The sequence below is a fragment of the Calypte anna genome, chromosome 1 (assembly GCF_003957555.1).
Source record: "Calypte anna isolate BGI_N300 chromosome 1, bCalAnn1_v1.p, whole genome shotgun sequence".
NCBI classification, from domain to species: domain Eukaryota; kingdom Metazoa; phylum Chordata; class Aves; order Apodiformes; family Trochilidae; genus Calypte; species Calypte anna.
In genome coordinates, this window is record NC_044244.1 from 180,332,007 (window position 1) to 180,357,811 (window position 25,805).

At 40.6% G+C, this 25,805-nt stretch overlaps 1 protein-coding gene across 3 annotated transcripts in view; it reads left to right on the plus strand.

Moving 5' to 3' along the window:
* The window catches only part of LATS2 (large tumor suppressor kinase 2), a 50,114-nt gene extending 26,665 nt beyond the window's left edge, over nucleotides 1–23,449 (plus strand). For 2 of the 3 annotated variants that reach the window (XM_030445957.1, XM_030445964.1), the window contains exons 3-8: nucleotides 10,575–10,707; nucleotides 13,779–15,316; nucleotides 17,277–17,859; nucleotides 18,549–18,731; nucleotides 19,896–20,002; nucleotides 20,754–23,449. In XM_030445957.1, coding sequence (XP_030301817.1) covers nucleotides 10,575–10,707; nucleotides 13,779–15,316; nucleotides 17,277–17,859; nucleotides 18,549–18,731; nucleotides 19,896–20,002; nucleotides 20,754–21,248 — 3,039 coding nt within the window. In that variant the 3' untranslated portion in view covers nucleotides 21,249–23,449. The remainder of the gene's footprint in view (nucleotides 1–10,574; nucleotides 10,708–13,778; nucleotides 15,317–17,276; nucleotides 17,860–18,548; nucleotides 18,732–19,895; nucleotides 20,003–20,753) is intronic. The other variant, XM_030445972.1, reaches the window with a different exon arrangement.
* The last annotated feature ends 2,356 nt before the right edge of the window (nucleotides 23,450–25,805 follow it).

The following is a 25,805-nucleotide window of genomic DNA, read 5'->3' on the forward strand; positions in this document are numbered from 1 at the left end:
TTCCTTCTAATTATAAAGGTTGTAATGCCTGATACTGTCTGGTATGATCTTTTGGCAAGCCCCGCTGCTCAGAGCAGGGAGATGAGAAGTGTTGTGTCCAAGATTTCAGCAACTTGAACAGACACACAGAACACAGAAGCTTAGTAACAAGCTGTCCACTGGCTTGGACATCTCTGCTGTCTAGAAAGGATTTGATTTGGTGTACCAGAACTCTTGTTCTTTGAGTTAGATTGGCGAACCTTGGAGCTTGGCAGGCTTGGTGTGAAATGGGGATGGTGTGTTTAGTGTTACCTCTCATTATTAGAAAATGTAAACAGGAACCTGGAAGGGGTTTTCATTGAACATTACAGGAAGATGGTTATGCTTCTTGTTTTGGGACAACTTGTTTGCTTGTATTTGAATTTGGTTTTTAGTCCCCTCCTATTTAATTTTCTTCTGAGTTCCAAAGCTGTTGTAGGATATTATGTTACCTTTGCAATATTAAAAGTATCGATGAATAGTGCCATGGCTCCCCTTGCCTTTACTTGTGGGAAGAGGAGAAACTCTGGTTAATGCAAGACATGTGTCTGAGATGCTGTGACAGAGTACAGGTCACTGCAGTGGCTGCCAGTCAGGAGGGACAGGAGTGAGCTGGAGCTGAATCTGAATCTGCTACAGACTGTGTCCAGAGGGTGGGAATTTCCCTGTTCCTGTCACCAAAGTGAGGGGATTTTGGGGAAGCAAATCAGCGCCTTTGGAATGGAGCTATGTACACACTTGCACATGTGTGCATGAGCATTCCCCACATGCATGAAGTCATCAAAGCTGTTCTATGCTGCTCTGTAGCAGAAACCTGCCAGTGTAGTAAATTGTAAATGCTGTTCATATAATATGATTTGGCCTGATTATAAGATTTCTGAATTAGCACATAATGATGCTTCTGGTTTGGTTTCCCCTTTTCAATGAGGGAGAGACATGAAGAAATATTTGTACAACTTTCTGTCTGTTGATGCACTCTTCATGGGTACTTTGGTTAGACAGAACTCTGAATAGTTTACATGGTTCTCCAATGAACAGACTTAAAGATTAATGAGGAACAGTTATGGATGTATGGAATTGTTTGTTTTGGTTTTAATTAGAAACTGTTTTTAGAATAGAATTCTTCCCTTTTGTTTATGTAGGGCTTAGCACAGTGCAGAAGGCTTCAGGTGTCATCACAGGAGAAAGGATTTTGTATAGCTGGGAGATAGCAGTGAAGATACACAAATACTTTCCCTTCACCTTTAATTTATCATTAATGCAAACCTGGCCTATGAACTTTGGTATGTAGATAGTCCTGGACCATGTGTTCAAAACGGAATTCTGTGTGCTCACTCCTTACACCTATGTTCTGATGTGGAATCTAAAATAAAATGTATGTTTTTGACAATGGGGACTCTCTGCACTCGGGGAGCTGTTACTGGTGCCTATTTACTGCTGGCCAAGTTTGTTTGCTAAATCAGGAGTCCATGCTCCTTCAAAAGCTGGGAAAGGAGTGGGTCCCTTCAGAAAGGGGCATTAGAGCCTCTGAGGTAGGCAGCAAGTTACTGCATATCTTGGGTACTAACAGTGTCACTCTCTCCACCAAATATCTGGGGAAACTCGGCTTCCACCACCAGCTCTTCAGCCACAGATGTACTTTTTCCAAGGCCAGTCAGGACAGAAAAGCCCCCTTTTCACTGTTCTTTAGCTCTGTCCATTAAGCTGTCTCTATAATGGGGCTTTCTGTCCTGTGCTTCCCCTCCTCTCATGCCTGTGTTCTGGGATTGAGCAACTCAGTTCTATTCTTACTTCCCTGCCTACTTGGAAGAAAGCAAAAAGAAAAAAGTGGCATTTGTTATGGCTTTTGATTATTTGCACTCCCTTTCCATTACTGGTAATGTCCTGGCCTCTCTTTTGTTGCCTGTTTGCAACTGTTCTTTTATGACACTTGAGCTTCATGCTGAGTGCAGGTTTGTTGCCTGCAGCAGGACCTCTTCTTGCAGGCCTTCCCCTTTCCAAATCCGTTCCAGAGTGCCTGACATGCTTCCAGAAATGTTGTAATAAGTGTGTATATATAAATATATATAACGAAATCACTTGTCTTGTCTGACTGATGACACAAATAGGAACCTCATTTCTTCATGAAAGAAAGTGATGTGTCTTTTTGAATACATTGCTTTCAAAGGGCTCAGATGCATACTTGAAATTAGATTAATTTCAACAAAATCAGATACACAGATGTGCACACATCTACATGTGTGTCTGTACATACACATGTGTACTCTCTGGGACATAACAGGAATTGTCTGATTAAATGTTCTGATTGGATTTGAAAATTGACATTGCAGTGCATGTATGTTTTTTCATTAAACAGATTTCATCTCTTGAATAGTTCATCAGAGCTTCTTGAAATGCGTACAGACAACGCTCTTTGTCTGTCTATGCCTGGATATAAATAATCCCTTAATTCTGCAAGCATTTGTTTGGAAACATGTTGAACATCCATGCTTGGTTTATATCCAAACATGTTAACTCTGAGACCTTGGATTGGCTTATAGCCTGAAGTTCATATTTCTCCTTTTCATGCAAAAATCCATATTTGAGCAACTCCTGGAACACAAGGTCTGTAGTGTAAGATGGCAGGTGTTCTTTGTGAAACACCCATGGCCAAACATGGGTGTTTACAAGGAGCTGTGGTGGGAGAGTGTACTGCATGAGTTCAGTTAAAAGAACAGAAAAACATAAACAAGTTATGTGCTGCTACTTGACATAAATTACATAGCCTTAAAAAGTATTTTCATCCAACTGTTGTCTTTTGAGACACCTGCTAAGGAGATATGTCATATTTCAGTTACTATTCTCAGCTCTTGTTTTTTTCTTTCTTCCCCCTTCCAAGTTACTGAAGGTGTTACAGTGGTTGTTTTTGAGTACCCTGCTGCTAAGTCTGTAAAGGTTTTTCTCTTGGAAGAACTTAAATAGCTTTGATTAGTCATGAAGCTGAAGAGTCAGCTGGGAAAACCAGTAGAGAAATGTCATGATAGCCCTTTTATTTTGATTTTTTTGGTGATACCTGTGAAAGAATTTTGTATTAACTCTAGAGCTAGTAAAATAGAAAAACTATTGTGGTAGCTAACATTAGTCTCATTTGTCTGGTTCATTTGTTTGTTTTATAATAATCCAGAGCTATTTGAAATCTGAAAAGATACTGGAAACATTTTGAACAGCTGTAATCTTGATCATCAAAAGGTGCTTCTCAATGTCTTATTTTATTTTGCCTGATTCCCTCCATAGCTACAGGAAGTGTGCCATGTCCTGTGGCTTGGAGAGTTAAGGTAATCTTATTTCAGCGTTGCTTTGTGGTGGTAGCAATATGAGGAGTTTTATCCTGAGAGCCAGGAGAATTGACACTTTATCCCTACAACATCTTATTGCTCAGGATGCTACTTCTACAAGTTGAATATTTTGGGCTATACTTAATTACCTTACTCTAATTTAGTAATAAGTTATCCTAGTGCCTTAAACACTGACATAGTAGCACCCCATTGCACTGGGTGCTGCACACAGAATAGTAAGACTCCTGTAGGTGACTGTCTAAATCAAGACTTTTAAAAGAGTTTGGAGTGGTGGCATATGCAGCATATGAATGAGTGGTAGCATAGCAGCAAATGTCATGTTAGGTTTATTGCATTTTTTTCTTCTAATAGGACATTTGCCAGAGCATTGTATAATTTCCAAAATCCCCCCTCTATCTTTTGGGCATACTCCCTCTATTACTTCTTCAAATATCCCTTGGAAATCCTTCTGGTTAAAATTGTTCCTTGCCTATAATTTCCCATTCCCGATTTACAGTTCAGTAATTTTTTTTTCATATATTGATGCCATTTAGTTTAGTGAGCCTTACATTTCTTCACCAATCCATATTGTATTCTGTCTGCCTCAACTCAATGTACTATGGTGTTCCTTCTGCCTACTTTGTCCCCTAATAAGCCTGATATTTAAAAACAAAGCAAAACAAAAAAGGAAAAAACAAAAAACAAACAAAAAACCAAACCAACCAAACAAAATAACCCGACAAAAACCCAGCCTGACAATGTCAAGTGAGAATGTAGTCAGTGCAGAGAAGGGATGGACCTTAAAGACTGGAGTGCAAACAATGGAAAATAAATTCAGGAGTACAAGGGGTAGAAATGCTGCAAGCAAAGACTATCAGCCAGGATGAAAGCCTCAAACTTCTGCTGAAATTAAATTGAAAAAAAGGAGTGACTTTACCACAACAGTAACTTTTTCATCACTGTTTGCATGTCATCATAAATGGTGTGTGCAGCTCTTATCAAAACCATGTTCCAGTCTGATCTTTTTTGATACAGAGGTGGACTGATACAGCAATAAAGAGAATGATGAGCCTCTTTTACAAGAGAAAACTAAAAAGCATGTGATTTGTTTAGCCAGGGAGGCCAAGTTGCAAGCATCCCTTAGGGTGAAGGGGGCTTCTGCTCTGTACATAATGTCAGAGTTGCTGAAGTTAAAAGACAATGAAAACTAAAGGCAGAGGGAATAAACAGACCCTGTGTAATTTAGGCTGAAAGTGAGAGGAAGGTGTATCACTGCCAAAGCATTATAGCTTTGGAGGAGCTTTATAACAGGAGTGGTGGGGACAGAAAACTCATAACTAGTGGTGGAGTAGATCTGATTAGTTCCTGAATGATTTATGTGGTTTATGAATGGAGTAAGTGATCCTGTGGCAAACAAGTGAGCACTCCCAAGGTTTTTGCCAGAGCTTATTTCCTCCTGTTTTTTTGTTAGGCTAAAACTGAAGAGCACTAATGAGTCTCAGGATGGCCTCTTAGCTAGGTGGCTGGAATATTTTAATCAAAGTTATTGTTAGACATGACAATTTGTGGGCAAATTTTAGCCCCTGGTCTCAGCAACCTGAAAATAGGCAGAACAAAAGTTGATATTACAGAATTGGAGGAAGCATCCAACTAGAGAATAATAATAGAGAATATTACAAAAGAAGTTTCTCTGTTCTGTGGGACTGCAGCAATCCTGATGGGCTGTACTGTACACATTGTTTCCCGAATTTCTTAGGTTTTGCGTGCTTAAAATCATGAATGAAAAATTCCTACAATGGTGGGCTATTGCAGAAAGGTCTGTAATCAATTCTGGATCATCTCTTCTGGCATGAACTTTAGTTTTTTTCCTTCCGCAGGGAACCTGTATCTGTTTCCTGCATCTGTTGTCCGTCTTCTTTGTGAATGGAGAGCAAGTAATTAATTTTTGTTGTTGTTAGCAATTATTTATCCTTGCCAAATTTTGGAGGACCTATTGTCTCCTTCAGACACAATGTTCTTGGGAAAAAGTCTTACTTATTGTAACCTCTTGTGCAGTCTTCACTTGGATGATAAATACATCTTGGCAAGTAGAAGCTTTCTGAATGAAAAATGTTGCTGGACAACCCGGTAGTGCAGCAAGAACGCAAGCTTCTGCCAAGGCTGGTGGAGTACAGCCAGGCAGGAGGGTAAAATGGGGAAAGCCTTTCATATTGCCTACAGAGCCCAGAGTGAATTGAAGTCTGGATATGCACACATCCAAATATCTGTTTACCTTCAAACAAGGATGTTCCCTGTTGAGCATCTGAGCAAAGGCTCAAAGCCTTCCTTCTAGCAAAAGCTTGAAATCTCTTGGACAGCTGCCTTCTACCAGTGCAAGACTGCGGAAATAACAGAGAACGTGTTGACCATGCAGCTGTCCAGTTAAAGTAGCCCAGAGCTAGCTGGGAAACACCACCCTCCCCATATTTCACTGTGAATCCACAAATCTGGGACCCTGCAGAGTTGCCTCAGTCTGCTCTGTGGCTCGTGGCCTAACTTACGTTTTCCATTAGATATGTCCAGAACCACAGCTGACCACTGAAATCTCATTTTAATACTTCAGCTGTAACATCAATTACAAAATCGTTAGTTAATTGTAAAAGCACATTCTCCCCCGTAGCATTTCACCTTTACTTTTTCTTGCTTATTTTTTGACTAGCAGCTAGTGGTGTCTGGAAGCAAAAGGTGCATAAATATGTTTGAATCCTCCAAAGGGAATACACAGAATGCAAAGAATGAGTTTGGGCTGGGACCACTCTGTTCCCTTGTGGTTTATGTGTGTAACACTGCCAGTGGCTTGTGTTCCTCCTTAGCCTGACAGCTGGCTGTGGGGTTAGCAGAACAGAGCCAGCAGCCAGGTTTCCCAAACCATACTCTGGCTGACAGCTTTTGGACTGGTGAAAAGGAAATGATCCAAAGCAGAAGGCCTGATGCAGTGTACCTTGCAGTTAGTGGAATTCTTTGTCGACCACTGTGGGAGCTGGATTTGATCCTGTCCCTCCTTGGAATGTTTTGGCATTGAGTGGATTTTTTTTTTTTTTCATGTCTCATTTCTGATATTTTTTTGCCTTCTCTTTCTAAAATGTATTTACCTTAGCATGGTGTAAAATCAAGATAGCTCTACCTATATCAGTGTAGCTGTGCACTTTTATCCTCACCCAGCATCTTCCTCTGATTTCTGCAGCCTCTTCTGCTGTCTACAGTTTGGAATACTTGGACATTTATTTCTCTCCTTGAGCCATTCTGCTGCTTCTTACAAACACCCTCCAGCTCACTTTCACTTAAGCCTGTGGTCTCCAACAAGTGTAATGACTGACACTGCTTAATTTGTCTTCTGCCCTTCATCCCATCCTTGGAAACAGTTCTTGTGTCATAGAATCACAGAATGGTTTAGGTTGGAAGGGACCATAAAGCTCATCTTGTTCCAACCCCCTGCATGGACAGGGACACCTCCCACCAGACCAGGTTGCTCAAGGCCCCATCCAATCTGGCCTTGAACACTTCCACAGGGAGGGGGCAGCCACAACCTCCCTGGGCAACCTGTGCCAGTGTCTCACCACCCTCACAGGAAAGAATTTTTTTCCTAATGTCTAACCTAAATCTCTCCTCTTCGAGTTTTAAACCATTTCCCATTGTTCTCTCACTACACATGTGTGTAAAAAGCCCTACCCCAGCTTTCTTGTAGGTGACTTCAGGTATTGGAAGGTTGCTAGAAGGTCACCTTGGAGCCTACTTTTCTCCAGGCTGAACAACCCCAACTTCTTTAGCCTGTCTTCATACAGTGGGTGCTCCAGTGTAGTGGCTCTCCTCTGGTCACATTCTAGGAGCACTATGTCCTTCATATTCTGTGGATTCCCGAACTGGACACAGTACTCCAGGTGGGTTCCCACAAGAGCAGAGAAGAGGGACAGAATCCCTCGACCCTTGACCAGCTGTCTGTGTTTCTTTTAATGCAGCCCAGGACCTGATTGGCCTTCCAGGCTGCAAGTGCACATTGATGGCTCATGTTAAGCTTCTGGTCCACCACCACCCCCAAGTCCTTCTCGTCAGGGCTGTCTGCAATCCTTTCTCCTCCCAACCTGTATTTGTGTCAATTTGCAGCAAATGCTGACCAGGCTCTAGCCCCCTCTGCCAGACAGAACCCACCTTGCCCTTCCTCAGGCTTCTGAAGGGCAGTCCATTGTTGTGTTGTTCAAATTGAAAGAGGGTAGATTAGATTATATATTAGGAAGAAATGAGAGAAATTTTAGACACTGGCACAGGTTGCCCAGTGAACTTATGGATGCCCTTTCCGTGGAAGAGTTCAAGGCCAGGTTGGCTTTGAGCAACCTGATATGGTGGGAGGAGTCCTTGCCTGTGGCAGAAGGTTTGGAATTAAATGATCTTTAAGTTCCCTTCCAATCTAAACCATTCTATGATTCCATATCTGATCTGCCTCTGAGAAAAAACCCTTTGCCTCTGAGAAAAAACCCTTTGCTTTTGTTTGTGGAATGTTTATTTTTGGTCGTTCTCCATTTGCTTGGGGATGCTGTGAGCCTTTTGAGAACCAGCATTAGAAATGGGGTTTACTTGTATCTCATGATAAGTACAGGGAAAAGGGCCAAAGCTGTGGAATGGTGTATGGGGGAATCACAGGTGTTCTTTTGAACCGCAAGAAAATTTACTTCATTTTTTCCAGTAGTAGTGTAAATGCTAAGCAAATAGGGTATGTAATGAGGAAACCCTTTGGAGAGGGAGAGCTGACCTAATGAAAGATGAGAGGCAGTGAGATGGAGCACAGGGCTGCTGCTGCACTGGGAGCTTGCAGGAGTGAAGTTGCCAGCAACACATATGCTTATCCCATGCTCTTATTGGCCCTTTTACTTTTCTGTACTGCCACAGCTAAGTGTGTTTGGCTTTCTCCCTCCTGTTATTCCCATGGAAATTTATATATGAATCCCCTAACAAATCTGCTGAAGGTAGAACATGCAGCTTCAAATAGACCAATGTAATTTTTATTCTGCTTCTCTGACAAAATGGCAAAAGAAGAGAAACTGGTGGCACAGTAAGCAGTGGGAGGGAAAGGATTCTTTTCAGAGATGATATCACTGTTCTGGTGATAAAAAGCTAGCCTATTCTAGCCCCTCTGAATTGTATACAGCCAATATAGCTAAGAGAGGAAGTGGACTACATGGGCTGTTTTGTTAAGCATTAAGATAATTGTTTACCAAGTGTTTATTCTCTTGGTACTCCATTGCAGAGAAAACAAAAAAACCCCCAACATCTAAACCAGCCCAGAGATTTATCTGTCTTGCATACTGAGCACATTTGATATAAGAAACTGTAAGACTTGTGAAATAAGGCTAGATCCAGTTGGCGTAAATGGACTTTGTGTGTTAGCAGCCCTGTGGAACTGGATGATGAGAATGCTGAGCACTAGGATGTGAATTTGCAATACTTTAGAAATGTATCCAGAAGAAGAAAAAAGAAAGAAAGAAAGGAAAAAAAAACATTGTGGGAAATTCTTTCCTTAGTACATAATAGTTTTCTGTTGGTTTAAAATTGCCCTTAGTAATGTGTTGATGCCAGTGAAATATTTCAGCTATAGGAAATGTGAAACCAACTACTGCCTTTCTATGAATTATGAGTCATAAATTGTATGAAAAATATTCAAACTTGCTATTCCCCAGGCAGAACCTCTGAGTAATGGAGAAAATGCTGCCATTTGGGGGGAGTAGGAGGGGACTGAGCTAAGCAAAGAACCAAGTGCCAGCATGTGGCTCTGTGCTAAGTGTGAATTAGTGTCATCTGAGATGGTCCTTGCTAAGTAAACAATTAGCAAGTATGTTACATGTACCTGCAGCTCAGTTGAGAAAAATTGCTCTTTGCTCTAGATGAGAGAGGAGAGGGGCACACAGGTTGGGGCTGCCTGACTGCTCGCTGGTGGACAGAACTGCTGTGGGAGAGCAGTGGGCTCGTGCCAACCCAGTCATCACATCTGCAGTCAGTAATCCATGCCAAGAAGGCACACACTCCATCTGCTTCAGTGCTCAATGGGCAGGTTGTGATAACAGAATTCCCCTAGAAATAGCACTGCAGTGGCAAAATAATAGTATACTGACATTTGCAGCCAAGTCCTTGATAGTGACTTTTATTTAATCCAAGTTTAGCCATCTAAGAGGTAGGAGTCCAGTTCAAACTAGTTCTCTTTTCTTGTCAGCAAAGGTCAGTTTATCTCCTGCTACATCTTTAATGAATTGCCTTTTGGAGATGATTATAGAAAGGTTCTCAGCAACAATTTTCAACTAAGAAATTAACTTTGACAGCTGAAGTTCAATTATGTGAAGTCAGCATTAAAAGTCTGGATTTCACACTCTCCATTGTTTCAGAAAAGGCTGTGCAGCCTTGCAAGGTTTTCTGATTTCTGCTTTGCATCCACAGGCTAGAGTGATTATTGAAAGGTATTCTGTATACCTGAGCTAAAAGTAAATGTATCAACAAACTCCAGAAGAATGTAACTCGCTGAATATAGAGCAGGGGACATGAACCATGGTTGAGTTGGAGTTAACTGCAGTATTTGTATTTACCCCAGTTTTGGTTTTCAGGTTGTATGTCTGGCACCTGTATTAACTTCTCAGTGATGGATGTGTGCTCAGTAAAATACAGCTAAAAAGACTAATAATGTGAAATGCAGTTTGGTGTGCAAGTAATTTTCCAAACATATAGTGAAAGATGTCCCAGTTGTACTGCAATCTTTCTTCCTCCATGACAGTAGGAGTGCCACTCTCTGTCTAATTAGCTTCCTGTGGCATCAGTGACACCTTAAATCCTTTACTGTGTTCAGGGGTGACTAAAGAGACATGCTCTCAATTACCAAAAGCTAATTTTTTCATTCTGTTTCATCCGATGTAAGACTATGCTGCCTTTTCCAGACCTGATTCAGAGATTATTTTAAGGAATCTTAAATTACACATTTCAGTTTGATGCTTCTTTGATTTCCAGAGCCTAGGTAGGTTGTGGGTTTTGTTATTTTCTTCTTTTACATTTTTGTATAAGACATGCACATGTTTTCAAAAGATGAGTCCATTTGGCTTCAGGCAGCTGTGATCTGGTGTGAACTATAAAATGTTTCTATAAATATAAGAATGCTTAGCACTTTCTAGCCTGCAGTACAGTGCTTGGGTTTTGTCTCAATATGGTTCTATTCTTGTTTGCTTTGTACAGGAGATGGCTGTCCGAGCACTGAAGCAGACAGGAAGCAGAAGTATTGAGGCTGCTCTGGAGTACATCAGCAAGATGAGCTACCTGGATCCTAGAAATGAACAGATAGTACGTGTAATTAAGCAGACCTCACCAGGTAATCATGAACTTTTATTTTTAAATGGTGTTATTCTTCCTTGCAATAAGGTATTTTTTAAGGTGGAGTTGTTGCTGGTGAGTAGTGGATTGGTATTATGTAGTAGTACTCTTGTACAAGACAGTGACATGAATTGCAAGGCCCTGCAAGGTGAACAGTACTGAAGCTGAACGTAATTCACCAACTTTGCAAGAGCACATTCATAGTAAACATTCGTAAACATGAAACTATCCTTCAATGCAGATCACCTCAATCTTCTCAAATTTACCACAAAGTAAAAGCTTGCACATAAGCAATTGCTATGGAGTTGTGAGGTAGCTCATTTACCACAAATTTCTTGATGTTAACATCCTTTTGAGTGCACCACAGAATTAGCTTGGGCCAGGATAGCGGAAGCTTTTCCACTCATCCCTGCTACTTTGCTTCAGTTCTGTTTCCTGTAAATTAGAAAGTGGGAAGACTTGGGTCTTGCATATGCCTCATCAACAAACATCAGACCATAGCTGACAAAAGGCCATGCAAGAGTTGTTTCCATTGGGTATTAGCAATTACAACACAGCAGAATGCTTTTGATCTGTGATCAGGATACACTCTGGTTTTGTCAGGGTCTGTTCCTTTTATCTTCTTTCGGTTTCAACAATTGATCAGCAGACAACCATCCCCTGACTGGCTGAAGGTGCCTAATCACAGTGTTACATGCTGCAGAGGGTTTAGTGGATGAAGGGTTGAGTGGATTAGAGAGCTGCTGTCAGGTGCCTGTTTTGGCCAAGGAACTTCTCTTCTGTCAGTGACAACATTCAGACTTAAAAGGCCTTGTTCATGTTGGATGAGTTGAAGCTAACAAATCCACTCTGATTACTGTAGTACAGTCCTCTAAGTTGGTCTTGAGTTTACTGTGTGCGATTTCCCCATGGCCTATTTCTTGGACACTTCAGCATCATGAAATGTAAGCATCATGCAATTAATGCTTGTCTGCCTGAAGTGCCACGAAATCATACTGATTTGTTTGATATGGCATGGTTTGTGTTAGGACAACCTAGGTCTCCTCTAGTTGATTAGGAAGCATGTAGTGCTGCTTGGGAGCTTTCCATTTGTAGTTTGAGAATTTAAATCTTCCATTTTAAAATTCTGTATACTGGTATATGGAAATAGGTTTTCAAATTATTATTTTTTTTCCTGCTTTAACTTCAGTAATAAAGCTGACATGAGTTTCAGCATACTATCAAGACTCAAATAAGACATCATTTACTGTGGGACAGAGAGCTATGAATAAAACCAGATGATCCCCTGAGAATACACTGATCTAAAACCTTCACAGGCAAGAGGCAGTCATAACAGTTACCGTGTTGGATAGGAATGCATGAAAAAAATTAATCTGCAACTGCCATGTTTGGTATCTTTACAAGTCCAAATATTCCTCCATCGGACCAGAGTAGACTTATTGGTATACAAATCTAGAAGGTGGACTTCATATCTCTCTTGACATCAGCAAGATTTTGTGCCCCACTGAAGGATGTGTCCCAAAGGAGGACAGCTTTTTTGTACTAGTTTCCTGCATGGCCTCTGATAGGGAAAAATAAAGTCAGTTTGCCTCAGAGGCTCGGCATGAATCCTAGTGACAGTGATGACAAGTGGGTTTTATTGCTGCCTCCCACCTCCAGGCCAGAATAGCCACTTAGAAGACTTTGGATTGCCACAGCCTCCTCTGTACATCTCACTGTGTCCCAACAGGTGAGCTATTGGGGAGTGCTGTTTTAAGTACAGCCTCTGTGAGCACAGCTTTGTGTGTCAAAAACAAAGAGCTGTCAATTACAGATTTCACTTTAAAGAACATTGATTATTTGTTCAACCTGCTTCCATTTCAGAGCATTGCATTATTTATTAAAGTGTAATTTAGTATGGGGGCAGCCTCTTCAGTGTGGAGATGGTGCATAGACCTGTCTTCATAACATCTATGTCCTTGTGTGTCTCTATATAGCAGAGTTTGTGACAATGCAGGCAAGGAGTCAACAGCTGTACTCAAGTGTGCTGCATCTGGCTGAGCTGGGACATGCTGTAATATAAACAGTGGGAAAAGCTTTCAGTGCAGTGTTCAAGCCTGTTGGCTTGAAGGCATTCTTGTGAAGTCAAGATACTAAAAGGAAATTGTTCAGGCATATACGGGCCAAGTCCTGTGATTTGTGAGAGCTAAAGAACCAGAGAGGGAACAAAAAAGTGGTGATGGCACAGAGTATCCTCTTCTCTTTTTAGCACAGCAAATGCTTTGTACACCTGCAGTTTGTCCTCAGATTGAAGAACTGATGAAAAGTGCCATTGATGCTTCCAGTGTAGAAATGCTGCTATCTTGTCTCTACACATTTTTCAAGCCAAGATTAACATGCTGACACCCTGAAAGATTTGCCTTCCTAACAGACAGAAGATGAGTAATATGAGGGGATACTCTGTGTCTGACACGTTGGGAAGAATACAGGAGAAATTGTGTCATGGCTTTGTTGCAAATAGAGAGGGAAACAAGGAATTTTGAGGAAGGCGATAGAACAGAGAAATGTAAACAGATCCCTAGTGTGAGCAGTGAGCTCACAGTACAGAAAATGTGGACTGTGTGATGACCTAGTAGCTTTCAGTAATGTTGACTTTAAGTTGTATGGATAGTCCTTCCAGGATCCTTTTTTTCTCCTGTTGATGCTGTACTTAACCCCCTGCTCTGTATCTTCCTCCAGTCTGTGAGTGATGACTGGTAAAACTGGTCCAGCTTTAAAAACCATGCTGTAGTGTAGTGGGATGATTTCATAGTTAAAGAATTTGTGCTTCTGTTTTAATGATTTGGTAAAACTCCCTGATGATTCCTGGCACAAGCAGTGCTGTGGGCCAGTAGCTTGTTATCATTAATAGTACTTGGCACCTATAAAGTGTTCAAAGTGCTTAATTTAGATTTTGAAAGGTGTTTCAGGAACACATACTCCCTACGCAGTGTGTGTGCGTGTGTATATATGTACAGGTGGATGAATAATGCAAAGTAATTGGTTCACCTGAGTTGTTTCCTAACATTCTTCTGTGTACTTTTTTTAAAGGAAAGGGTATTGTGCCAAATAATGTAACCCGCAGGCCAAGCTTTGAAGGATCAAACGAATCTTTTCCGTCCTACCATCAGATCAGTAATGCAGCCTATGAAGGGACAGGTTTTGGAGCAGAAGGTGCAAATATGCTCACTGAAGTTCCAAGGCCATATATGGACTATTTAATCTCTACTTCACAGTCTGCTGCTATGAATGCTCCTGTACAGAGACCCTCTGCAGTAGGCACTCACAGCACACCAACAAGCCATCAGCAGAAAACATACCCTGCAAATATTGAGTCCTCTGTGATTAATTATCCAGTGGCTAATCACAGCAATCAAGCTTTGCAGCTGCAGGCATCCCACGGCTCCAACAGTCAGCATTACAGCAGGCAGCACATGATGGTGCAGGGAGAACCTATGGGCTATGGTGTTCAGCGAAGTCCATCCTTCCAAAACAAGATGCAGCAGGAGGGAGGATACACCAATCTCCCAAATAAAGGGGCAGTTGTTCAGAATAATTCTGGTCATGCATTTCAGCAGGCACCAGCCAGCCTGTATATATCACATTCTCATCACAAACAGACCAGTCCTTCTTCTCATCAAATGCATGTGATATCCAGAGGTCCAGCTTTTGCGAATGATTTTTCAGACAGTCCACCACAAAATCTATTAACTCCGTCTAGAAATAGCCTAAATATGGACCTCTATGACATGAACAATCCTCAAGTGCAGCAGTGGCAGACATCAACACCTTCACGACGAGATTCTTTACAAAATCCAGGAATAGAAACATCTCCACGGCAACATGTATCCTTCAGACCTGATGCTACAGTGCCGAGCAGAACAAACTCCTTTAACAACCACCAGCAACAGCCGCAAGTGACAGTGTCTATAAGACAGGTTCCTCCAGGAAAACCTGATCCCTCAATTACATCCCCAAATACCATCACAGCAGTCACATCTGCTCATATTCTCCAGCCAGTGAAGAGCATGCGAGTGATGAGACCTGAGCCTCAGACTGCAGTGGGACCTTCCCATCCTGGTTGGTTACCAGCACAGGCACCAGCTGTGGATGGCTTGGAGATAATGGAGCAGCATGTGCCACCTGTAGGAGCAGCTAATGCCTATCAACTAGATGTGGATTATGGTAACCAGGAACTGCGGTGCCCACCACCACCGTATCCCAAGCATTTGTTCCTTCCCGGTAGCTCCGAGCAGTTTGATATCAACTGCTTATGCATGGGTGTAGAGCAGACCCTCTGTGTAGTCCCCAGTTCAACATGCAATAAGGCTGAGGAGAATAGTGAGCGAAATGACAAAAGCAGCAAGAACACTAAAGCTGAAAAACCAAGCAAGGATAAAAAACAGATCCAGACATCTCCAGTGCCTGTGCGAAAAAATGGCAAAGATGAAGAAAAGCGAGAATCACGAATAAAGAGCTACTCACCTTTTGCCTTCAAGTTCTACATGGAGCAACATGTAGAAAATGTCATAAAGACCTACCAGCAGAAAATTAACAGAAGATTACAATTGGAGCAAGAAATGGCTAAAGTAATTCTTCTTGTTTTGTTATAATAAAAGCTAATGGGGTCAAATAAATTATCACTATTTTTAATCGGTCACAAAATTTAAAAAGGCAGACTCCACTGGAAGTAGTAGGTATCCAGCACCTCCCTATATCAGACTATACTCACTTAGATGCAGGTCTGGGAGGCTGAAAAACCTGAGATGTGGTTTAATATATCTCCATACTAGAAAAGTAAAATTAAGCCAACACTCCACCCCCATAGAAGGAAAATATTACATTAGCTTAGGAAAAAACTCAGAAGCCAAATTTGAAGCTGAGATAACACTGGCAATACTTTGGTAGCTCTTAAAAAACTCTGAAAAGAGTCTGTTTGCTCCAGTTCTTCCTCCCTGTTCCACCATAGCCACTCATTCACAAAAGCTACAGTTCAACTTGGCAGTATATTCACTGTACCATATTTTCAGGCAAGTATGTAATACTTGACAGGAAGTTGTCTGTTGGACACATGTAAGTAATAATATTGTGCAAGTAATCATATCTTGGCCAGCTTGAACTAATCTCAGGACCCTTGCTGGAACTTGTTCTAGAAACAGGTCTCAGGGAGATGCACTTTCAAGTGAGAGCTTCTTTCATGCCTAATTGTAGCTCAAACCTAAGGTGATTCACTGATAGGGCTACTTAAAACAGAGCTGCCAAGCTTTGATGGTTGCTCTGGCAGTTTTGTTTCTAATTTTTAAATGTGAAAGAGGCTTTTTTCCCAGGCATGAGTAGAATATGACTAGTGTACTTTTGTATTTAAGGATAAACCCTGAGGAAAGCTATTATTAACACATAATGGATAATTACCAACCCAATTGTACCTTGCTTGTCAGTTTCCAGAATCAGTTTGATGCTGACATCGCTCCAGAAAACACAGCTATTTGTTTTAGGGATTAAAATGAAATGAGCATACTAATGAAATCTCCTGAAAGGTTGTTTTAGTGACAGTTAATAGTTTGTCCACAGTGCAAGTACAGATTGTGTTGCATTGCTTGGATGGAGTGAATATTTTCCTGACATTGAGGTAGGGGATGATCTCTAGAGAAGTAAAACAGCAGTTAATTGCTTTAGTTTTTCTCTTCTGACTCTTCAGTTTTCCCTCACTTCATAACTCAGAGATAATTCAGCTATAAACAAAAACAACTCCTTCCCCTAGCAACCTCTTAACTGGCTGGAATAATACACAATGAACCCAGGAGATTTTGGCTGTCTGCATATCACATTATTCTAGAGTTAACCAAGAACACAACACACTAATTATTTTACCTTAAACCAATAAATAATTCCTTTTAATGGACTTATATATTTTCCTTACATTTTAAAAATGGTATTACTTGATTTGGCTGTTGTCTGAAAATTCATCCTACCTGTTCTGCAAGTTTCTGCAGTCTTTCTCCATCTTTTATTCATAGAGATTTCATTTTTATACTGTGAGGATCTCACTGCATAGTCTGGCAGCCCACATTCATCTTTAAAGACCTGGGCGACAGATGTGAAAATAAATCAATCTAAGCAGCATCCCTGTGGGCGTATGCTTGGGTTTCCAGTCTGCAATATCAGTCAGTTTCAACCCTCTCTGCCCTCCTCCCCATTGTCCCTTCCCACCACACACTAATCTTCCTCTCAAAGTGCTTCAGTTGATGCACTGGTGGAGGGTTTGTTATGTTATATTCCCTTCTCTAACAGTATTGCCCCTCAGTCAAATGAGAAAGGCAAATTAATCTCAGATATGACAAATTCAGGTGACAAATGAGGGCACAGTGAATTTTCCAGTATTTGAGAAATACCTCAACAGGCAGCCAACAGGATAAATGTCTCATGAATACATCTTTTCTTGTTCTTGGTTATTTTTTCTGAGAATTGCATTTTGGGAATTCTAGTTTATTGTTCTCTTGCTATGAACGTAACAGTACTAGCTCTTGTGGTTTGCTTTCCTTTGTAAAGGCTGGCCTTTGTGAAGCAGAACAAGAACAAATGAGGAAAATTCTCTACCAGAAGGAGTCCAACTACAACAGACTTAAAAGGGCTAAAATGGACAAATCTATGTTTGTGAAAATCAAGACTCTGGGTATTGGTGCATTTGGAGAAGTGTGCCTGGCCTGCAAAGTGGATACCCATGCCCTGTATGCCATGAAGACTCTGCGAAAGAAAGATGTGCTGAACAGGAACCAGGTGGCTCACGTCAAAGCAGAGAGGGACATACTTGCTGAGGCAGACAATGAGTGGGTGGTTAAACTCTATTATTCCTTCCAAGATAAAGAGAACTTGTACTTTGTGATGGACTACATCCCTGGTGGGGATATGATGAGCCTGCTGATTCGAATGGAGGTCTTTCCAGAGCGTCTGGCTAGATTTTATATTGCAGAGCTCACTTTGGCTATAGAGAGTGTGCACAAAATGGGATTTATTCATCGAGACATCAAGCCTGACAACATTCTGATAGACCTTGATGGGCATATCAAACTGACTGACTTTGGACTGTGTACTGGATTCAGGTGGACTCACAACTCCAAATACTATCAGAAAGGTAGTGTTCTTAGGATTTATTTGTGATGCTGTTGCATTATTTCTTTTGAAACAAAACAGTTACCCCCTGGCAGACATGCCAGCTCAGAAAGAGAGGTGTGTACATTGGCAAAGGGTCGGTGACAATATGATGGGTCTGTTTCTTGATAACTCTCCTGATTACTTAGTTTCCAATCCTTTGTTTCAAATATTATTTAAACCCCTGCCAGTAATCTGACCAACCACTGCAGTAGCAGCAATTTTTCAGTTTGGAAAACTTAAATGTAAGTCCTCCCCTTAAATTGGAGGGTCTCTTGGTGAAGTAATTTTAACACAGATTTTAAGTAGTCCACGTACCTCCTGTGTGTGCCATTGAGAAACATGGGTGTCTGTTGGCAGAAAGACCATAAACAATGGTTGCAGCTAATCCTAAATATACTCCATTGTTCTGTATCTCCCATATGAGACCATGCTTCCTTGCACAGAGACAGACACATTTGGATGGCTATGGAAAACCATTTTTGAAGGGGAGGGCACAAGAAAATGCCTTGGGTTTAAAGTTCAAGTGGTGTTCTTCAGCGAGAATCAAAGATGATACTACTAAATCAAGATATAGTTCTTCTCCTTGTGTTATTTTTTTCTCTTTGTGTTATTTTCTCTTTGTGTTATTTTTTATAACCTTGAATATAAACTTTCTCTCCCATCTGAAAGGGAGCCATATCAGACAAGACAGCATGGAGCCCAGTGATCTTTGGGATGATGTGTCCAATTGTAGATGTGGAGATAGGCTAAAAACATTGGAACAAAGAGCTAAGAAGCAGCATCAGAGATGTCTAGCCCACTCATTAGTTGGAACCCCTAATTATATTGCTCCTGAAGTCCTGCTTCGTAAAGGTAGGCAGCCTGTGGTAACCTGTGTTTTTCTCCTGTTTAGGTAAACACTGATGCTTCGAAATACTTTTTTTTTTCCTCTTTTTTTTTTCTTTTCTGACTTAAAGAAGCTTGCTGCTTGATTCTGGAGGCCAAAAACTCTTAGCTCAGATTAAGGACAACAGATTTTTCTACATGCTTCATTGTTCAGCATCACATTGTTGATAGTGATGGTGATCATAGCTTGTGTGCCTTTGTATATCTACAAAGCCTTTGAATGACTGATAATAAATGTGGAAGATGTTTTATATATACATATTATTGAAACTATAAAGTTTGAAGTATAAAGCAGATTGTCTGTCTTCATGGAGTACACCTGTGACTGCTAGCAAGTTTACATAGACCAGTGAGTAGCCAGCTGATGGTTCCCTATAGGTGATTCAGATGGGACATTTAAATATGGATGATGTAAATTGTTGGAAACGTGTCTTCCAGATTCCCAACCAATATCTCGATGAAACCCAACAAACATTCTTCCACAATTACACTGGATGCCCTGCACTCCATAATTCTGTGATTCTAAGATTACTTTAGACAGTACTTGGTGGCTATCCATGCAGAACAGACGTGGTCACTTCATTAAGGATATGAGTTGTTCAGAGTTGTCTGCAAGTCAGATCCTAAGCCTATTCTTTCTCAAGTTGAGATATTTGACATGTTGAGATATTTGACAACCCTACATCACCTGACAACACAAATCTCTGTTGAAATTAGTGTTTAAATTCTGTTTTTCCAGAGATCTCAAACATAACCTTATTTGTTTGTTACAGCAATGAAGTGATTGAAATTGTTCCTCTGCTTGGAACTTGCATGAGGCATGAACTTCAGGTCATGGAAAAAATAAAGCATTCTTTCTAATTATATTGCTTCATCACTCACTTTTATGGAGAATTAAATTTATTCAGAAAGATTCCCAGACATCAGTATTAGATCTTTTCCTGACAGCAGTAAAATTCAGGTCAGCAAGCAGAAGCAATGTTATGATGAAGGTGAAGGGGAGGTCCTTTGTTTTTAGGTCACAAACTTTATGTCTAAGGAAAGACAGAAATCTATGCTGTATGTTTTGCATTTAACTCTATGCACACTCTCTTTGGTTGGTGTAGGACAAACTTTTGACTTGCCTTTTAGGATACACTCAGCTTTGTGACTGGTGGAGTGTTGGTGTTATCCTCTTCGAGATGTTAGTGGGGCAGCCTCCTTTTCTGGCTCCTACACCCACAGAAACCCAGCTAAAGGTAAGTTGAAGCAAAATTCCAGTCTGTGGTAGCAGAATTTTAACCTTTCCCCTTCCCTTCTCAATGCACAGACCTATTCTCTCTTGTTTTACTAGAGGAAGGAGTAGTGATTGCAAGAGCCAGTTTTTCTAAATAGTTCTGTGCAGGGACAAATCCTTTCCCCATCAATGAAGATGGTAAATATCAGACTTAGAACTGACTTGTCCAACTGCATAGATAGTTAATAGTTTTTTAAGTCTCAGCAGAAGTTCACCCATTTAAATTCCTTAGAGTGAATATCAGATTTGAGTAAGCTGGTATACTAGTGATAATTAGAGTTGGCAATATGTTTCAAAGTGTCAAGCAGTGCGTAGGTTTTTTTTATTAGAAAGGGTGTATCTCATGACCATTTTTCCTTGTTTACATTTTGGAGATGAAATGGTAATTTCTTGATGTCATTCCATGAAGTCATTCCATGAAGTCATGTGTAAACTGAGTATGTTTTCAAATCAGATGAGGAGAGCATTCAGGCAGGAGTCTGCCTTCTTTTAAAATGGAATTGCTCCTCTTATCTGCTATCTAAATGTTTCTTGGTTCATTAAAGACACTATTAACAGCTGATGCAATCTAATCTTTGGGTTCTTGAACCTCTAATCTAATTATATAGACTGTGAGGTGGTTGGTTATGTGTATGTTTCTGTACAGCTAATGTTGACAATAGGAAGGATTCTGTTGCTAGGATTAGAAGTTGTTTAATCTTTTTTACCTCCAGGTGATAAATTGGGAAAGCACACTGCACATTCCCTCACAGATCAAGCTAAGCCCTGAGGCAACTGATCTCATCACGAAGCTCTGCTGTGCTGCTGAGGACAGGCTGGGAAGAAATGGAGCAGATGATATCAAGGCCCATTCTTTCTTTCACTCTATGGACTTCTCTACTGATATTCGGAGGCAGCCAGCTCCCTATGTTCCAAAGATCAGCCACCCAATGGACACTTCAAATTTTGATCCAGTTGAAGAGGAAGGTCCTTGGAACGATGCCAGTGGTGACAGCACCAGGACATGGGATCCACTGGCCTCTTCCAATAGCAAACACACAGAGCATGCTTTCTATGAGTTCACTTTCCGAAGGTTCTTCGATGACAATGGATATCCCTTCAGGTATCCCAAACCTTCTGGAATGGAAGTTAGCCAGTCTGAGAAACCTGATGTGGAAGACAAAGGTGTGGTGGATCAGACTGGAGCTTGTCAGCCTGTATATGTGTAAATTATTGTATAGGAACTCCAGATAAAAGACTAATCTCAAATCTGTTAGGGCCTCCAACTGATCGTTTAGGAGCTGATCCTGCAGCTCTTGTTCAGTTCTTGTAACTTCAGCTGAGGCTGAAGTCATCCTGGGAAGTCAGAAACTTGCAGGGCCAGGTCCTAAAAATGGCACTCTTGAAAGTTCAAGTTAGTTTTACTGTAAATAACTTTGTTGATAACTTGAAATCCTGGTCTTCACCAAAATCTGCAAGGCCAGCAGTCTGATATTTCTAGGACTATTTTTATTTGAGGTTACCATCCCCCTACTCAGATTAACATTTACAGATTTCTGCAACTGTCAGCGTTATTTTTTAAATGAATAAAGAGCACTTATATTTTGTTTATAGCAGGGTTTTTTTTCCTACTAAATTATAGGGATTAACTTTGACAAATCATGCTGCTGTTCTTCTTTTCTACATTTTTATTTTATCCATAGCACTTATTTCACATTTAGGAAGAAGCATAAAGCTGAAGAACATGTGATGAAAGGTCTCTGTGCAATAATATAAGAAAGAAAAAAAAATTAAAAAACCTACTCTCTAATTTTCTAAATTTACTTATGCCATTGTATTCACACCGTGATTTTTGTTTATTATATGTATTTTCCACATTTCAAAATTGTGACATAACCTGAAAGCTGCTTTATTTCCTTCTGCTTATTGGAGTGTAATAGAAAGTGTGAGCAAGTGACAATTTGGGTGTGATTTAATTGTCTAGTGTGTGAAGAATGTTGCATGAGCAGTGTTTTTCTATTTGAAATGGCCTTTTCTTGCCATTCACAGGCAGGTCCTGTGGATCAGTTTTTACTGAGGGTCTAAAATTAGACCATTTTAAACCGTGTGTTGATAATGTACTGTGTGGGTGGTTTCCTCTTATGATTGTATCCAATATTAATTTTGTAAAACAGATTGCAAAGGTTATAACTGAGCAGTGATTTTGTGGTCTGATGTAATAGATTGTTTTAGTGAACAAGTGTCATCGGCACACACGTTTCCCCACAAAGGATCAATAATAACAGCAAGACCATTATTGCAGAGCTGATTTGTGGCAACAGTCAAGATGGGGCTTATTCACGTAGCACGCGGCACAGTGTCCATGGCTGATACCAACAGCAATGCAGAGCTCCTGTACTAACACCTGGAGCTCAGCATCTTCAGCACAGAGTATATCCAGCTCTGCTGCTGGAACACAGCAAGATCCTCAGTGCAATGAGGCTGGTGCTGAGCATGCACAGCTCCGTGGACATCTCGGGAACCTGGAGGTACGTGGCTTTTCCAGAGATGGGACCCTACATGTGGGTGGCCACGTATCCATTTAGTATCCTGTTATTTTAGGCACTGACATCTGAAAATGTTGGTGTTGTTCATAGGTCATCCTGTCTTATGTGTTGCTGTGATGGAGCACGATAGTCCTGCATTTCTGTCAAATTATAGGCATACTTCAAAATATCAATTCTTAACTATGTTAAAATATGCTTTTTTCTTATATGTATAAGTGAGAATTATTCAAGGTGATATCAGAATACTAAAGATAATTAAGCCATACATATTTGCATATATATTATATATAACTAAATAAGTAAACACACACAAAAATCCTTAATTCAGATTAGTGTAACACAGTCCTATTTAAAGTGATTGACATATAATAACATTTGAGGAAAGCACTCCTTTAATGTGTTTTTGCTTTTTTTTAATTTTAAATCTGGAGCTTCATTATTTTTTCCATATATTATTCCACATATTATTCCTTAATGTTTTAGCATATCCTATCCTATCCATTGTTTAGATATCTAAGCAACAACATATAAATTCATCAGCCTAAACTAAACGAAAATGATTGTGTATTTGTTTACATTTGTATGAAAGGAATGTTCTGAGGTATGCAGTGCTTGTGTTGTGACAGTTCATGTAAGATTCAGTATTACTGCTTTTTTATATAGTAATGCCATTTTTTGTTATTTACATCTATCTGACATTCTTTCATGTGGTAGGTTCTTTCTCAGGAACTCAATTTAACTGTTATTTATTGATATATCATTGCCTTTGAAAGCTTCTACTGGCACAATTTATTAAAAATCTGAATCAAAATCTAAAATGTGTTATATGTTCTTGAAAGGGATAATATCTGCCTATTTTAAGGCATAATTTTAAATTGGATTTTTTTTAAATACTAGTAATGGAATTGAGTTTTAAACATGAAATCCAAATCTCACCTCACCTGCAGCATTTGGCATAGGATCTCTGGGTACATTAAGACCATTTCTTCTGTGAATAGAGGGCAGGATTCCCAGGCAACTCTTGTTTTGGTGTGTGTGATCTGGTCAGTAGGTGACAAAAAATTCCACACAGTCACCTTCTCTGCAGTGATGGCTCTTCTAGGGCAACCAAAACCTGTGTGCTTGCCCCCTCTGGCTGTTGCTGCTGATGTATTTCTAAAATGTAAATAATTCATCTGCAAATACAGAGACTTTGCAACTAAGCAAAACAAGAGGACCCAGCTCAGAAGGAAGCAAGTGCTTCTATAACCAATATTTTACTCATTTAAAGTCTAAGCTGCAGGGAACAGAAGCCACCTCCTGTTTCACCTGAAGAAGAAACCATTCAAAACCCAAATCTTTTCCAGCTTATCAGATGCTGTCCCTGGAAGGCTCACATCCTCTGCAGAAATTTTGGATGTAAAGAAAAATGTAGAGTGAATGTTACACAATTTGGACAAGTAAAGAATATGCCTTATTCAGGGACTGGCTCTAAGCTTTCCTGGTTCTGTCGAACTTCTGCAAAAAGCATCTACTGTCTTCTTCTGAGAAGTTATATGTGTTCAATGTTTGTTTAAAAGTATTTTCCTTTAAAAACAACAAACAAAACCTAACCCTAGGATGTATTTATTCTTGAGTGAAAAATAAGTTTATTAATTCTAAAGTAGTATTCTTAGTTAAGGCCACAGGTGACATTTGAGATGCAGTCATAACTTTACTGAGTCAGTGCTGAACCTGCTGCTGATCTCTGCAAGACAGGAATTTCATTCCTGGGTTCCAGCAGGGACAGGTATGGGCAGTAACACCACTTCCCATGTCTATGGAAATCTTAAGTAATTGCCTCAAAAATGTAAGACCCTGCTGTTTCCAGAATGGAAACTTGACAAGACAAGGGTGCCAGTGGCACAGGCAGGAAAGGCAGCCTTGCTCATACATTTATCCTTCAGGATGGCCAGATTTGCCAAGAAGCAGCAGTGATTCTTGATAAGCAAATTATTCCATGTTGGATGCAAAAGACCTGCAAGTAAAAGTTACAGTCGAGTACCTAGCTTGAATAACATGAGAGATAAAGGGCGTAGAGAAGCATTTGACTTTTAAATGGAAGTGGAAGAATGAAGTTATCCATGCCAGAAGGAGTCCATTGCCTGGAACTTGATGGAAAATCAATCTCGTAAAGGTAGAATTCTGTTATTTTCCCTGTAATATTTGACATATGAAATAACTGCCTTAGAAGCTTTCCTAGGAAAACTGTATTAAGAACAGGAATTTAGAACATATCATCTGTTTCTATCCCAAACTACAGAAACTGGCAGAAAATGGCAACTGTTACTAATATTATAATTGGAATTAAAAATACTAAATATTTCCCACAGGAAATAATCTCAGGAATAGATAATGTAGAAATAGCAACCATTAAAACACACAAAGTGTAAAAATGTTTTTCCTGGCAAAGAAATCTGCTGCAGCAAGAACATGGAAGTTGTGCCTTCCTCTGGTTTCTGTTCTGAGCACTGGATGAGCAGTGAGCAGCACAAAGCAGAGTCCTGGGCTTGTTCTTACCAAAACAGACCAAGGATTCGATCTATGAAGTGGCCACATTCTGCAGATGCAGCTCCAAGGCCTGAAGAGGAAACTGGAACCTGGTGACATGGACAATTTAAATTCAAATGGACCAACCAAGGCCCTGACTTGTCAGCTCTCATGGTGTGAAAGGTGGTGTGCAGTCAGTTCCATGAGATTAGACATGCCTGTGGTTATTCATTTCTAGATATGTGAAAAAAATGGGGCATCCTGGGGAATCCACATGACCCAGGAAAGGCCCAGAAAAGGGGGAACTGAATGTGTGAGGGGTAGATGTGGGTGAGGGGAAATAGCTGATGCAGATAGACCATGAGTGGCAGCCAGGAAAAAGACTAACTTAAAGATGGCCCAGCCCTGCTGCAGCAGGCAGTGGTTACCCTGTGGGGGGTACACATGTTGAGGAGACCCTTTATGTTGGTACCTCCTGCTTGTCTCACACTTTTTGGGAGTGCACAGCTCCCTCCTCAAGAGTCCTGCTGGGCAGGAGGGAGCCAGCTCATGCAGTGAGCCAGACCCACAGCTTTGGGTCACACTGTACAGGGAAAAAAGAGGCTGCATTGCTGCCCCACTCCCACACCACCTCTGTCCCTGGGCATTAGGGCATCACATGAGAGCAGAGCAATAGCTCTCCAGGATGCCGCTGATTTGCCCAGCCATGTGCCACGAAGGAGCTCACCATGT